This window comes from Diabrotica virgifera, chromosome 4, assembly GCF_917563875.1.
Source record: "Diabrotica virgifera virgifera chromosome 4, PGI_DIABVI_V3a".
NCBI classification, from domain to species: Eukaryota; Metazoa; Arthropoda; class Insecta; order Coleoptera; family Chrysomelidae; genus Diabrotica; species Diabrotica virgifera.
The window spans coordinates 241266408-241283494 of NC_065446.1; the positions used below are offsets into that span (position 1 = coordinate 241266408).

Here is a 17087-nt window from a genome sequence, read left to right on the forward strand (position 1 = left end):
ACATTTTTTTTCTAAATTGATCCGTTTGACCAAAAAACGAAAATACATTTTGATATGCAAATTGAAGTCTGGCAACAACGCGCAACTCAAAAATCTAAAGATTAAAAAAGTAGGTTTGTAGGTCAATTGCATCTGGTAGGTAAAATAATGTAAATATCAACCAAACCCATATCCATTATTTTGCAGGTAGGTACCTACGATGTCAACAACCCCAAAGATCACACCTCAAAGTAAATAAACAAGGGGTTATTCGGTTAAATTTCCACAGTCACAGCAAGTTCTTCTAGGCTACGTTGCCATGTCATTCAAATTTATGAAAATAAAAATTCACTTATATGGAGAACAATGTAATTCTTTTTTTGGAAACGGATAACTTTAGAAAAAAATGTTATAGGACTTTTTTGTTCTAAATTATGTATTATATCCATACTTTAAAGGAACGCACTATTTTCGGGGACACCCTGTATATAAAACCGGTTTACAGCGTCCTGCACTTTCCGGTTCCTATTTTCCAGCCGCGAACGATCTGTCCAATCTCCTGGTCGTAGATCTCTTTCAGATATTGCTTTTCCTTCGTTTTTCAGGGGTTGCCATTCCATAATCAGCTTTGGGAGTTTGATGTTCCTCCATTCTTTGGACATGGCCATATCAACAGTGTTGTTTTTCCTGGATTTCTTGTATTATGTTTGTTTTCCTATTCATAATGTATCATACTCATTCACTCGTTATGTTGAGACTATAGAGATGCAGGCCGATCTTCACCAGAAGTCCATTTCCAGTGAGAACAAATTCTGTTATGTTCGCTTATTCAGTTGCCAGATTTCAGATCCATACAGTACCGCGCTTTTAAAGATGCTGTTATATAACTGTGTTTTCTTTTCTGATGGTATAGTTTTTGACCAAAGTAATAAGCTCAAAGCTCCTATTACTTTCTTTCCTTTCATAATTTTTCCTTTATATCGAATTCTGCCCTTCCACTCTATTGGATTCTCGTTCCAAGTTATACATAATCAGAGCTTGGTTCGATAACCATATCATCCTCTATTTGTACTATTAAATTCTGTAAATTTTAGGAGATAATGATTGTTCTGTGTCAACCTGTCCCGAACTATGTCTACCACTACCTGATCATGGTTCCACGTGCGCATGCTCCGATGGATATCAGTGGACGAATGGCAGCTGTATCAAAGCGGCTAACGTCACAGCGCCCCCTAGCTGTCCTCCAGAAATGTTTCAATGTACTCAAAAGAGACACTGCATTCCTATTGCGTACCTATGCGATACGGTTGACAATTGTGGAGACGGTTCTGATGAGTTGCTTGAACCTGGTGGTCCCTGCCATAATGTGACCTGTGGAGAAAATCAACTAAAGGTAAGAAAAATCAGTAGTTTTTTCACAGACAATCGCTCACATTTATACTCTTGGTGCCTGACTAGTTTGTGGAGATAGAGGGATTTCCAAGTCAATCAGCGAATGAGACATCTTAGGAGTAAATCTTGACAGAACTTTAAGAATACCTACAAAGAACGGCAGTAAAACTGAAAACGCGAAATAATATCCAAAAGCAATGTGGTACCACATGGGGTACCTCCGTACTCAGATCATCCGCTCTCAGACTTGCATACTCGGTAGCTGAATATGCTTCCCCGGTATGACTTAGTAGCAAACACACGAATATTGTTGACACCCAATTAAGCCAAACAATCTTAAGTACAATTAGACCAACAGCGAACTATTGGCTTCCCATTCTCAGTTACATCCCACTACCGAAACTATAAACAAGTCATTCACTTCTCAGAGAATATAGAAAAATGCAGGCTCACCATCAACTATCCAACCACAATGACAAGCTTGATATGGAAATGAATAGATTGGGTTTCAGAGATCAGATCCATTGTTAATGACCACCTCCTTACATCAAGAACATTCCCGCCTCATCAATGCCTGGAGAAGACAATGGAAGAGAGACTCGGCACAGGTAGTACACCAAATGGCATGTATCGATCAGAAACCGCCAGGCTTTGAACCTCCCCGCAATACATGGACAACGCTGAACAGAATAAGAACAAGCAGAAGTAGATCTACTGACAGCGTACATAAATGGGGAAAGGCCCTTACTCTTGAGTGTGACTGTGGTGCGCAACGACAGACTCTTCGTCACATTGTTGAAGAATGCCCCCGAAGGCCGTTTCCTAGAGTTATTGATGAGTTCCTGAATGCGACTAAAAATATTTTAGTTTAGATTACATTGATTATATGTTCGTTTATGAATAGTTCATTTAACGTTTTCTATTGTTTTTAAATATTTGTTCTTATTGTATGCCATACCCTAAGCGACTGGGTCAATCCAAGCCAAGTGGTCCAAAGGTGGTTGCTTGACTATTTTTAATATTTTTTATTTTTCTACCTTTTAAACTTCAGTTTATAGAGAGTACAAAATTGTATTCATTTTATTTTTTTTTTAATTTATTTTGCCGATGACGGCCATTTTTGTTAAAGCGTATCGATCATTTTCACGAAAAACATAGCTTCGCTCTTTAGCCAATATTTTCACTGAAGTTTGTCCTAGAACAATAAATCAAACAAAACTTTTTAGAAAAGTATGCTCTTAAGGCCTTAAATGAACCGCAAAGTTTGAAAAGGTAAACTGATAAAATGCCATTTTCAACATTTTTTAACAGCATAAGGCAAGCCGATAATAGTTTGTAATTTTTTTCTGGAAAAGACATACGTACATACTTTAAATAGAAAAAGTTTGAGCTTTTAGACTTGAGTAAATTTTTTCAAAACAAATCTCAAAAATGTAATTTTTTGAAAAATCTCAAAGTGACTCCTTATATCTCTGATGGGCACGCATGAAAAAATTTGAAATTTGGCTGAATGTTAGCTCCTAGCAAGTAGAATAAGGAGTAAAAATTTGGAGTTGCAGACTTACTTATTTCACTATGAATACAAATTTATGCAAGGTGGGCCAAAGAAAAGAGTCCACCTCGATATTTGGCAATAGTTACCTATTATATTTTAAGGAAATGCCGAAATAGGTCCATTTCTATTTTTATATTGCAATTTTTTGGCATCTATTTTATACTACGTGACGTCATCCATCAGAGCCTGGTGACGGAATTGATGATTTTTTTAAATGGGAATATGGGCCTTGTGGTATTTCATTTGAAAGCGTCTTCAATTCTATATTCAGTAATATGTTCAGTCCCATTTAAAAAAAATCATCAATTACGTCACCACGCTCTGATGGATGACGTCACGTAGTATGAAATATATGCCAAAAAATTGCAATATAAAAATAGAAATGGACATATTTCGGCATTTTCTTAAAATATAATAGGTAACTCTTGAAAAATATCGAGGTGAACTCTTCTCTTTGGCCCACCCTGTATACATTTGTATTTATTGTAAAATCTGGTGAAAATAAAACGCTCAAATTGTGACCATTTTGATTTTTGACCATCTTTTCAAGCCCGTAACTCCTATATGCCGTAAGTCTACAACTCCAAGTTTTTACTCCTCATTCTACTTGCTAGGGGCTAACATTCAGCCAAACTTCAAATTTTTTCATGCGTGCCCATCAGAAATATAAGGGGTCAAACTTTGAGATTTGTCAAAAAAATACATTTTTGAGATTTTTTTTTGAAAAAATTTACTTTTGTCTCAAAGCTCAAACTTTTTTTATTTAAAGTATGTACGTATGTCTTTTCCAGAAAAAAATTACAAACCATTAACGTCTTGCCTTATGCTGTTAAAAAAATGCCGAAAATGGACTTTTATCAATTTACCTTTTCAAACTTTGAGGTTCATTTAAGGCCTTAAGGGGAGTTTGAAGTTAAATAATGCTATAGCAGACCGTTTTTTTTTAGAGCATACCTTTCTAAAAAGTTTGGTTTTTGATTTATTGTTCTAGGACAAACCTCAGTAAAAATATTGGCTAAAGAGCGAAGCCATGTTTTCCGTGAAAATGATGATCGATACGCTTTAACAAAAATGGCCGTCATCTAGTCCAGTCGGGTTAGATGAATAACAGGCCTAACCTTGCATTAGGAGCTGCCCCAAATTTTATTTTTCTAATCTTTAGAGATGGTCAATATTAGTATAAATTTAAAATCTCGACTGAATTCCACCGTTGCGTTAGCCGCCATCTTGATTTTAAACTAGAACCGTTTTTGCTCAATATCTCCGCCATTTTCAATTTTTTGACAAAAAGTGTAGAAACTGAAATTGTTGAAAATGCGATTTTTTATAATTTCATTAATTATAATTTTTTTCGTGCGGTCGATATTTTCCGAGTTATGAGGGGAAAATAGTGAGAGTTGGAGCATAATTATTGAATTATTGAATTATCTCGTTTATTATTAGATTTACAACAAATATGTACCTATACAAGATTGAAGAGAATTAAATTCTACACAATTTTGATCTCGTTCATTTTTTTGCTAAAATTAATATTTAAGGTAGTACGTATGCGGAAATGGCGCGAGCGCAAGACCGGATTGATTTTATAGCAATTGTTTTTGTTCAATATCTACGCCATTTTCAACTAAAATTGTTCAAAATAAAATCTCCTACAATTTCTTTTAACCAATTTTTTTCATGCGGTTGATATTTTCCGAGTTACATGGGAAAATAGTAAAAAGTGGTGGGGGAAGCATAATTATTGAATTGAATTTTGTTTCCGAGCTGCCCCAAATTTTATAATTCTATCCTTTAGCAGAGATCAATAGTAGTGTAAATTTAAAATCTCGACTGAATTCCGCGGTTGCATTAGCCGCCATATTGATTTTAAATGAGAACTGTTGTTGCTTAATATCTCCGCCATTTTCAACTTTTCAACCTAAATGGTGGGAAAGAAAATTGTTGGAAATGCAATTTCCTACAATTTCTTTGGCACAATTTTCTTATACGATCAATATTCTCCGAGTTAAGGGGGAAAATAATGGAAGCGGAGGGGAAGCATAATTATTGAATTGTCTCATTTATTATTAACTTTACGACATAATTGTACATAAACAAAAATAAAGAGAATTATATTTTATACAATTTTTGAAACTTCTAATGAAACATCAGCCAAACTAAGTATATAAAAGACATAAAAAGACATTACGTGCATTAAGTTCACTTAATTTTATTAACTAGCGGGTTTGATTGGTTGAATTTGTCTGTCGATATTTTAAGTTTTATGTCAGCTAATATATCGTGATGCACGTAAATCGTAATTGCAACAATTTCAGTTCTTACACTTTTTGTCGAAAAGTTGAAAATGGCGGGGATATTGAACAAAAACAATTGCTAGAAAATCAATCAGGTCTTACGGTCGCACTTTTACCACATACGTACTACCTTAAATATTGATTTTATCAAAAAAATGTACGGCACCAAAATTATACAAAATTTAATTCTCTTCATTTTTGTATAGATATATATTTGTTGTAGAACTAATAATAAACGAGATAATTCAATTATTCAATAATTATGCTACAACTGTCACTATTTTCCCCTCATAACTCGGAAAATATCGACCGCACGAAAAAAATTATAATAAATGAAACTATAGAAAATCGCATTTTCAACAATTTCAGTTTGTACACTTTTTGTCAAAAAATTGAAAATGGCGGAGATATTGAGCAAAAACGGTTCTCGTTTAAAATCAAGATGGCGGCTGACGCAACGGCGGAATTTAGTCGAGATTTTAAATTTATACTAATATTGACCCTCCCTAAAGATTAGAAAAATAAAATTTGGGGCAGCTCCTAATGCAAGGTCAAATGCTATCCCGACTGGGCTAATCGGCAAAATAAATTTTTTAAAAATAAAATGAATGCAATTTTGTAGTCTCTATAGACTGAAGTTTAAAAGGTAGAAAAATAAAAAATATTAAAAATAGTCAAGCAACCAACTTAATTTATATTGGACCACTTGGCATGGATTGACCCGACTGAGACATTTTTTTGCCTCAAATGCCCTTTTTACCTACAATCTGTATGTGAGTGCTTTTGAGAAAATAATCTACTAATATTATGTCGTTCATTGTTAGTGTGACAAGACCAGTTGTATCGCAAAACTTTGGGTATGCGATGGAGAAAAAGACTGCTTGGATGGAACTGACGAAAACCCAGAAATCTGCTCTCAAGTATGTCCGCCTACAAAATTCAAATGCAAAAAGTCCAGAAGGTGTCTTCCTGCCAGCTGGCGTTGTGACAACGTTCACGATTGTGGATTCGATGACCACAGCGATGAAACTGATTGCGGTAAGTATAAACGTTTTACATAAGATTTTTCTAAAAGCTTTCGTGACGTAAATTACACGGTTCATAACCGTCTTCATATTACCAATCGCCGTTGTTCTCTATCGTAACACATATCTTCGTTCAAGCCTCTTTCTCTAATTTCCCTATGAATTCCCTCTATCCACCCTTTCCTAGGTCTTCCTCTTTTCCGCAGTCCTTTTGGTGCCCACCGTAGTACTTGCTTGGGTAATCCTTCGTCTTTCAGACGTTCTACGTGACCAAACCATCTAGTTGATTTGTTTTTACAATTATTATAGTATGCTTTACATTTATTATCTCTATCAATATTTCTGATTTTATCTTTTCTTGGTATACCAGCGGCTCTTCTCTAGAAGTCCATTTCAGTTGTTCTGAGCCTATTTTCGGATTTTTCTTTAAGTGGCCAAACTTCGCTGTTATATGTTATAATTAGAGAGCGGAATATATGCAACACAACATTACCAAAATATGCGCATATATATGCATTACTTTTACTACAAATATGCAGGTATTTTTTCTAAATTTGTCTAAATATGCAAATGCATATTAAAAATACTCAAAAATAAAACAATCTATTAAGTCGTAAGATCTTCAGAAAAGTTGCCTTCAAAAATACGTACAACTTTCCTCAAACAATCGAAGCCCTCATTTTTTTCTAAAACATTTTTTAATTTATTTCTAATTGTAATCCCTGTATTTCCGGGAATTTTTTGACAATGAGCAGAAAAAGTGTTAACAAGATTAACCGAATCACTTAATTGTAAATTCCTTTGTTCTAATGACTTTATTAGATCTGGTAAAAAACTAAAATTAACTTTTATGAACATAAGTTCTTTAGCAATTTGTACGTTACTTAAAGAACAAAGTACGTTACTTAAGCTGAAGAACAAAAGCGGAGTTGTCTACAATTTGATGGATTTTTGTATTTTGATGCTTCTCTCTATGTCCGTCTTTATAGAAGTAAAAGCGAATTTGTCGAATAAAAACACTCTTTCCAGAAAAATTTCTTTTGTGGGACATGATGCTTTTGTTTGTCAGTTCCTCATTTAAAAAATGAAATGTGAAAATGAATGTAACTTACGATTTTGGAACAGGCCTTGCAAAATACTTTGTCTCCACTTAGCTTTAACTCGGGAAAACACTTTATCCAAGCACTTTTTTGAATGGTAGACATATTTAAATTTAATATATACCAATCACTTCAAAAACACTAAATACGATACAACGTTTACTTTAAACAAATGTTGGCCGGAAACTGACAAAATAATTATTAGACCCTTAAAAGCAGGTAGGTACCTACGACTTGCTACGCTAATAAAATAATATTTTTCTGGGAACACCCATAATTGTTAAATTCAGGTAGTAATGGGAAAGTCCAGATGAGCGATAGATAGATAAATAACGAGCTCTTTCATATCGAAGTTATAAAATTCCAACTAAGAGAGGAAAATTTTAAACTTTTATATAATTTATTTTTAAAATATGCAAAATAAATCGTGTTTAGCTTAAATATGCAATGTTGTGTTTGTTGTCTGAAAATATGCAATATATGCATCTATATGCACTTTGCATATATTCCGCTCTCTAGTTATAATGCTCTTAACAATGACGTTATAGATAATCAGCCGTGTGATGGATGACCGAAGTTATCTTTAACGTTTGAGTTAAAGTTAAGATTACTCTCAGGTATAACGATGCCCATAACTATTTAGGTAAAATTCAGTGTGATGTATTCTTCACAGTTATGAGATATTTCTTCAACGTTATATTAGAAATAACATTTGAGGAACAAAGTCTGAAGTAACAAAGAGAACCTTATGCAAACCCTAGAGCAAACAGCTGCTAGGGTTCGGTGGTGTTTCAAACGGTAGATAGAAACAGGGTTGCCAGATTGGTGTATTTTCCCACAATTTTGGGGTAATTTGAAAGCGTCTAGGGAAATTTTTCTAAGCAGAAATTGTAGTGGGATTTTTTGGTGGCGAAAAATTATGGAGGATTTTAAGGGGTCATGGTAAATTAAATTTGCGAATGTACATAGAACTGTATATTATACTCCCATATAATAGAAGACGATAGGAACTATGAATTATTTCCAGGGCCCTCGTTGATAAGTAGTATAATTTTGGTTTAATACTGTTCTCTTAATTTGACTACTAATTTATTAAAATGCGGCAAAAATTTAAATTTGTGGTATTTGAGCTTCAATTGAATTTGAATTTGAGGAAATTTCAGTTTCTAAGTGGTGGATTTATAAAATATCATCTAGCAACTCTGGATAGAAAGCACAGTAGGTACTTAAAATAAAATTTCGACTTATATCTCTCGATTTGATTTTTGTATAATTTTTAAAATTGTATTACCCTTCTATTCTTAATTATTAAATTATTAGCTTCTAAATTCACTTGATTTCTGTCTAAAAACAAGTCAAAAGATGAACCTAACCTGACATAACTACAGAGTTATCTCATAACTTGAGGTTTAACGTCGCGTTATAAAATGACAGTTGATATATCAGATAACTCAAGAACTGTCAAGAAATAACTCAAGTAGTTAAGTTAAATATGATACATCACACCAACTCGAGGATTATAACTTAACTGCAGGATAATTTTACGTTAAAGGTAACTTCGGTCTTCCATCACACGGCTGATTATGTTTATTTTCTTTGTGAATATTTTGGTCCCATAGGATTGTGTTCAATAATGCGATAGTTTTCCTTCCATCTTGTGTAATTCTAAGCCCAAAGTATTTATATTCCTGTCAGTATTTCATTTTCCAACGCTAGATCCTGCTGTATACCTCCGACGCACATAATATATTCCGTTGTTTTTTTGGTGTTTACTTCTAAACCCCCAGTTCCGGTACTCTTCTTATCATTTAGCGGTATACCCATATTTTTACATTTTCTTTTCCAGGATTTCAAAACTGGCTCCAAATATATTTTAAATAGCGTCGTCGCTGGACAGCAGCCCTGTTTCAGACCCTTATTCACTTCAAATCCTGACGAGATTTCCTTGTCTAGCTTAACTTTTGCTATATTGTAGTGGCATAGATTTTTTACAGCTTTAATGAGGTTCAGACTGATGTTAGTTTATCGAGGGCTTCCCAAAGTTTACTTTGTCGTTGTTGCACAGAGACGTATGCTGTTTTTAAGTCTATGTACACTAAATCAAGTCAACTGTGTTACACAATATAGGTGGTCCGTGGTGGATCTGCCAGCGCGGAAGCCGGCTTGCTCTTCGGCCTCTAAATCTTTGATTCTTCTTCTATTTTATTTTTATAACTTTTCCCTAAACTCTTACGGAAAAATAATCTTATTCTTAGTTATCGCATACATTTTTATTGCCTTTCTTGTGTATTGTAAAGATTACAGACAATTACCATTCTTTTGGTGTGACTTCGCCATTCATACATCTGTTAAATATATCTCTTAGGTAATCATACAGGGTATTGCTACCATATTTGAGCAGTTCTGGTGCTATGTCGTCAGTTCCCGCCGCTTTTCTATTTTTTAGGGATTTGCATGCATTTCTTCACTTTACTTTAATTTAATTACTATTATATATCTTTTAGAAACTTCTCCATGCGAAATAAACGAATTTACATGCAAAAACGGCCAATGCATAGCCTCCAGATATTACTGCGACTCAATTAAAGACTGTGACGATGGTAGCGACGAGTTCAACTGTGTCACTTGCGATCCAGCAACTGAAGTCCCGTGTAAACCGAGGGACGAATGCCTTCCGAAGTCAGTGGTGTGCGATGGTAAGGTCAACTGTCCTGATGGATCGGACGAGAAGGATTGCGGGCCGAAAATCGAGTGCGAACCGGAAGAATTTAATTGCTCCAATTTTGAATGTATTCCAAAGGTAAATGTTTTCATTAATAATAATAATAATAATATCTCCAAATTATTTAGCACATTCATTATTTAAAAAGAGATATACTTCAACTGTAATATACAGGGTGTCCCCGAAAATAGTGCGTTCCTTAAAGGTGTAGGTAGAAGGCACCATGTAGATCAAAAAAGTCTTATAACATTTTTTTCTAAATTCACCCGTTTGGCCAAAAAACGAAAATACATTTTGGCATGCCAATTTAAATATGGCAACGCTGCAATACAAAACGTTAAAGGTACATGGTCACAATTAGAGAAAATAGTTGGTTCCTGTTTATTACTGTTATCTGTAAAGTAATAAAATGTAGATATTTAGCAATGAAACCCTTGTCCATTTCGGAATACCCCTAAGTGTTTACATTTCAACCTGTCGGGGCGCCTCAACATCAAACAAAAGAAGAATTTGTTTCCTTGATATTATACCGACATCTGGATATTTCGGTTAATTTATTAGTTTTATTCTGTACCAAAAGAACCAGTCTTTCTCGGGGAACAAGTGATTATCAAAACAACGAAGAATCGGTTCCATTACTTTGTAAAGGGTAGGTACTCTTTTCATCGTTACGAGATAGATTGGAACATTTTTTGTGTTTAGTGTAAACGCGATTGTGTTTAGTGTCACCGTGAAAATGTTTTCCATCCGAGGATATCATGATATGTTGATTGTTTATGGAGAAGCGCAATGCAACAGTAATTTAGCTGTCCGAATTTATGTGCATCGGTATCCCGAAAGGCGAGCTCCTAATCCTCGAACTTTTGTGAATGTTTCTCAAAGATTATTAGAAACGGGTTCTGTTGTGCCGAAAAAAAATAGCGGAAGAACAAGAAGTATCCATCGATTGAATGTAGAAGACGACATTTTAGATGCTGTGGAGAATAATCCAAATGTAAGCACACGAGATGTGGCTAAAATGGTTAGCATATCGAAAAACGTTGTTCATAGAACATTTCGGGAACAACTTCTACATCCATATCATTATCAGAGAGTACAAGATTTACACCAAGGTGATCTTCCTCGACGATTGACATTTTGCAGGTGGTTTCAAGATAAACTCGTCGGAGAACCTGAATTTCCATCTAAAGTGTTATGCGCGGATGAGGCTTGCTTGTTTCACGAGAAATGGTGTGTATAATTTTCATAATTGCCACATATGGAAAGCGACGAAAACCCTAGTTTAATACGTAGGACAAATTTTCAACGAAAATTTAACATAAATTTATGGGCAGGAATAATCAACAATCGTTTGATAGGACCATATGAATTACCCAGAACTCTAAATGGAGAAGCCTATCATAATTTCTTGCAAAATGTTTTGCCGGTTCTGCTTGAAGACCTATCATTGCAAACACGCCGTGAAATGTGGTTTCTTCATGACGGAGCCTCAGCACATTTTACCAGAGTTGTGAAAAATCTTTTGGATACCACGTATCCTCGTCGTTGGATTGGTAGAAATGGACCCATTCTTTGGCCTCCCCGAAGTCCCGAATTCAATGTAATGGATTTTTATTTTTGGGGACATCTGAAATCGTTAGTTTATGATAACCAAGATGAAATCCAATCAGAAGCTGAATTACGGGAACGAATTTTTGATGCTGCAGAAACCATTCGACATAATTTAGATAACTATGGCATTACCAACAACTGGATCCGTCGTATCGATGCATGTGTTCGTGCAGGTGGAGCACACTTTGAACATCTATTATAAAAAAGATTGTCAAGTAAGTATAAACATCTAATTTAATATTAGTTCACAAGTAAACAAATCACTGATAGTCCGAGAGTAAAAAACTAATTAAGAATTATTAAAGGTTGCTTGTTGTATTTAATTTCCACTGAAAACTATGTAATTCAGGTAAAGTCTTAAACACCTTTAGAGCTTAATAAATACATAATACAATGTAGTTTAGTTAAAAGATAAAGTGTTTCTTATTGTCAATAATTAACATTTTATCAGTTTATTTAAAATTATTCCATATTCCACTACATTTCAGAAAAACATTACAAATAATTGATGCGCGTATGAAAAAAAAGTTGATTAATAGCAAGCTGAAAATTTGTTAATAGCTTAAGGGTGTCTAGTCGGATAAACTTTGATATATGGGAACACTGGAACAGGGGAAGTTTTAACCTGTTCCACAATTAAAATATTTTGTGGCGGATATTCTTGAGTTGGTGTTGATTTCATGTAATAGAATGAACTATCATTTATTAAAGTCGTCCCAGGAATGCAACTCATTAGTGTTGGCAATATCATTTTAATAGAATACAATAGTTACATGTCTTAATTTCCAATATAAATGAGTCAGATTAGATGAATTATTAGAAGAATGTTTTACTAAGCAACAACATTTTTGTTTAATTTAGTATTATTTTGTATTTTAACAACGACACCCGACTTAAGCGTCGAAACGTTAATAAAATCATTTTTTTTTTGGTAAAATTGTGGCATATTTCCCATTGAAAACAGTTGATTATTAAAATAAACATTATAAAAGTTTTCAGGGACCTTCGGCCCCCGGTAAGGGAGCGTTCAAGTATTACGTAACGCGATTTTTGAAGAAGATTTTTGACCCCCCCCCCCCCCAACCTGCGTTACGTAATACTTGAACGGTCCCTAAAAACGTAATATTTCATTCTGCGTTTAAAGGACATCGCACACATCTTATGGAAAATATAATGTCACTCAAATTCAATAAAATTTATACGAATAGATTTGTTTTAAATTAACGGTCAAATCTTATCATTGCGCCAACTCCATATTTTCAATAATAAGAGCAGAAATTGATATAAATAAATCTGAAATCAAATGGATACGTACATAAGTTAGAGAGAGAAAAAATATTTTATAATACCCAAATTGTCGGTACTCCATAAATCAGCGGATTAGTTTCACTAATCCGCTTAGGCCCAGCGGGGTTTAAGCTCTTTTGAATAGCACCCAGAGCAATACTGACACTTTTAGGCCGATGCCACATTATGCGTTTTGACCAGATGCGTTTTCGCCGTATCCGGTGAAAACGCATAGTGTGACAGATCGGTCCGGTTGCGTTGGAAACGGATGCGTTTTGAGTCACCGGTACGCGCTTACAAACTGCACCAGACTAAACGCATAGTGTGACAGGTCGGTCCGGTTGCGTGGCAAACGGATGCGTTTTCACCGCATCCGGTCAAAACGCATAATGTGGCATCGGCCTTACTGACTAAAAAATTTGATTTCATAAACTTTAATTGCAATTTGCGCCGTAATTAATCATAATTAAGAGTTGGCGCAATGATAAGATTTGACCGTTAATTTAAAACGAATCTATTAGTATAAATTTTATTGAATTTGAGTGACATTATATTTTCCATAAGATGTGTGCGATGTCCTTTTTCAAAAATATTTCTTCATTTTCTCAGGATTCGAAAAAATGAATGCATTTAAAATGCATTATAAGCGATATTTTGATCCAAAACCTCAATTAATTCAGATAATAGCTAATGAACCATTATTAACGCAACAATTATGTTGAAAGTAGGTAACACGGTAACCCGTATTTCAGATGTCAACAACCTCCCAAACAGAGTAAATAAAGATGTGGTTGTGCATGGGGTTCCATTATGTTAAATTTCCTAATTCATAATTGTAGGTGTTGCCAGATTGTTCAATTGTCTGAAAATGAAAATTTGCCTATATGGGGATCAATGTAATTTTTTTTGGAAACCCTTAACTTTAGAAAAAAATGTTATAGGACTTTTTTGTTCTAAATTGTGTAATATATCCATACTTTAAAGGAACGCACTATTTTCGGGGACACCCTGTATATAAAAAGGTATATGTAGATAACGACACACATATTCACACCACACTTACACTTACAAATCCATCTTTATCATGTTGACTGCCACGTTGGTCCTATAGGACCAACACTGATGCTGCCTCAGCAGGCAAACATAATAATTATTGCTCTCAGAAGTATCAAATTGATCCCAATCATCTTCGTCGCTACTTTAAGATGTTCACTTTAAGACAGAGCTGTCTTACGTTTAGGCATCTAAGAATACATAAAATTAAAAGAATATCTATCTATTCAACTATTGTAAAATACTTACGACTATTATTATATTTTAAATAATTCAAGAACAGCATAAAGCAACTTCACAAACTGATTGTTGACATAACGAACGATCCACAATTATTGGGATCAAAGCTAGCCGTGCAAAAAATTACGTATATCTTGTTTTAATCTGAATTTATATTATTGGTTTATCAATTAATTTTGATTAGCATTATAAAATATAAAAAATCAGTCGAAACCTTTAACACAGAACTTTAATCAAAAATAAAAAGAATCAACAAAATTATAGGTAACAATAATAAATAAAATCAAACAATATGCTGTATATGTCTACCACCAACATCTCTACATAACCTAACTTTTCTTGTTAAGTTGACGTACACTGCAAAGTTGACGTAAACTGGAAAGTATATCTGAATTAAGAATAGACATGCACTTTATAGCTATCTCTGTCGTTCAGAGCCACCTATGGTGACAATAATTTTGGATCACACGTTATTATAATACTAACTTACCTCACTGGGCCGCACTGCCCCGATGGGACCAACGTTTTTCTATCGCGGGCCACTAGTGCTCAGTGTAAAATATATGTTTGCCTTGGCGTAATGAAAACATCTTAAAAAATATGTCTGGCTCTGGCAACTAACGTGTTAATGCTTTATTGTTTTAGGAATTCGTTTGTGACTCGGATCTTGACTGCATAGATGGCTCTGACGAAATGAACTGTGATCCTGGCAGATTGAAGAATGCTACTAACGCCAAAACCCACAGCTTCGTCTGCGATTTGCCCGACAAGGCCTGTGATAACAACACCAAGTGTATATCGGCTGTCAAATTATGCGACAATAGACAGGATTGCGCAGACGGGTCTGACGAAGTCGACAAGATGTGTCAATGTAAGTTTTGTACTGATTGCTTCACTATGTAAGAGAATTAGTTCTTTCTTCTTAATGTGCCTTTCCGTGACGAATGTTGGCGATCTTTATCTTATCTACAGCAGCGCAGAGAAGCTGCACATATGTTATGTTGAACCAGGTTTAGAGGTTCTTTAACCAGGATATTCTTCTTCTTCCTGGACCTCGCATTCCAAATATTTTTCCTTGCAGGATGGCTTGTAGGAGGGCATATCGGATTCATTTCGCATGATGTGTCAGAAGTATTGTAATTTTAGAGATTTGATGGTGGTCAGTACCTCTAGGTTCTTCTTCACTCTTTTAAGTACATACCTCGTCATTTTTTCCTCTGCCAGTCCTCGGGATCTTAAGTATTCTCTGATATAGGCATGTCTCAAATGCTTCCAATTTTCTGCACATATCTTCGTTCAAGGTCCACGATTCAACACCATAAAGGACGGAGAAGACGTAGAGCATCGCAACATTCTCACTTTGATTCCAAGAGAGAGGTTGTGGCGCTTGAAGAATGCCCCCATCCTGTTGAAGGTAGACTGTAACATGTCTTTTGTCTACAGTTCCTGGCCATATTATTATGACCACCTATGAATTTTTATAAAAATCAACTATTCCACTTTGTTTAAAATATGATTTTTAAATTTAATTTTTTTATGTAATGTTAATGTTATACATTAAGTGTAATATATTTAATAATAAACAGCAAGAAAACATTTAAAAATATTACATATTTATATATTTTTTTAGTATTTTGTTGAGCTCCTAACCTTAATCCCATAGAAAATGTTTGGGAGCTTTTAAAACGAGAAATTTCCAATGAAAAGGTCACTAACAAAATTGTTTTGATTGAAGAACGAATATATCATGGGAACCTCAATGACAAATTGAAGCAAAGTGAATTTAACTGCATTCAAAAAGTATGCCAAGACGGATACAAGCGGTAATCAAAGTTAAAGGGGGCTCAACAAAATATTAAAAAAATATAATAAATATGTGATATTTTCAAATTTTTTATTGCTGTTTATTATTAAATATACTACATTTAATAATAAACAGCAATAAATCATTTGAAAATATTACATATTTGTGTAACTTTGATTACCGCTAATACCCATCTTGGCACACTTTGAATGTTGTTAAATTCACTTTGCTTCAATTTGTTATTGTGGTTTTGATGGTAAATTAGTTCTTCAATCAAAACAATTTTGTTGGTGACTTTTCATTGGAAATTTCTCGTTTTAAAAGCTCCCAAATATTTTCCAGGGGATTAGGGTCAATAGTTCAACAAGATATTAAAAAAAACATAAATATGTAATATTTTCAAATGTCTTATTGCTGTTTATTATTAAATACATTATAGTTAATGTATAACATTCAATATATAACAAAATTAAATTTAAAAATAATTTTTAAACAAAATGTACCTAGTGGAATAGTTAATTTTTGTAAAAATTCATAGGTGATCATAATAATATGGCCAGGGATTGTATAAGGTTCAATTGTAAGTCTTCTAGGTTGTCCGCAAATACTATGGGGTCATCTGCTTATCTGATGTTGTTAAGGCGGTACCCGCTTAGTAGAATACCTTTTTCAGTTGCGTGCAAAGCTTCGATACATATTCTTTCAGAGTAAAGATTGAAGATTAGAGGAGACAAAACTACAGCCTTGCATCACTCTATGTATGATTTTCACATATTCAGTGTGTTTACCTTGAACTCTGAGATTTGTGGTCTGATTCCAGCAAAGGTTTCTAATTAGTTTCAGATCTTGGTTGTTAATTACTGCTTCTTTTAGTATTTGCATCATATTGGCACGCTGTATTTGATCAAACGCTTTGTCGTAATCAACCAGACATCGCAACGTCTCTGCATCTCTGGAATAAGACTCCGTCTTAGCCCCCCTGTGAGTTCTTTAGCTTTCCTTGTACCTTGTGACTATCGTATTAA

General features: G+C 34.3%; 1 protein-coding gene across 2 annotated transcripts in view; it reads left to right on the forward strand.

The window, feature by feature from the left end:
- The window catches only part of LOC114327547 (prolow-density lipoprotein receptor-related protein 1), a 222777-nt gene that overhangs the window by 100269 nt on the left and 105421 nt on the right, over positions 1-17087 (forward strand). For both annotated transcript variants that reach the window (XM_050648833.1, XM_050648834.1), the window contains exons 10-13: positions 1074-1372; positions 6045-6258; positions 9850-10145; positions 14904-15129. In XM_050648833.1, coding sequence (XP_050504790.1) covers positions 1074-1372; positions 6045-6258; positions 9850-10145; positions 14904-15129 — 1035 coding nt within the window. The remainder of the gene's footprint in view (positions 1-1073; positions 1373-6044; positions 6259-9849; positions 10146-14903; positions 15130-17087) is intronic.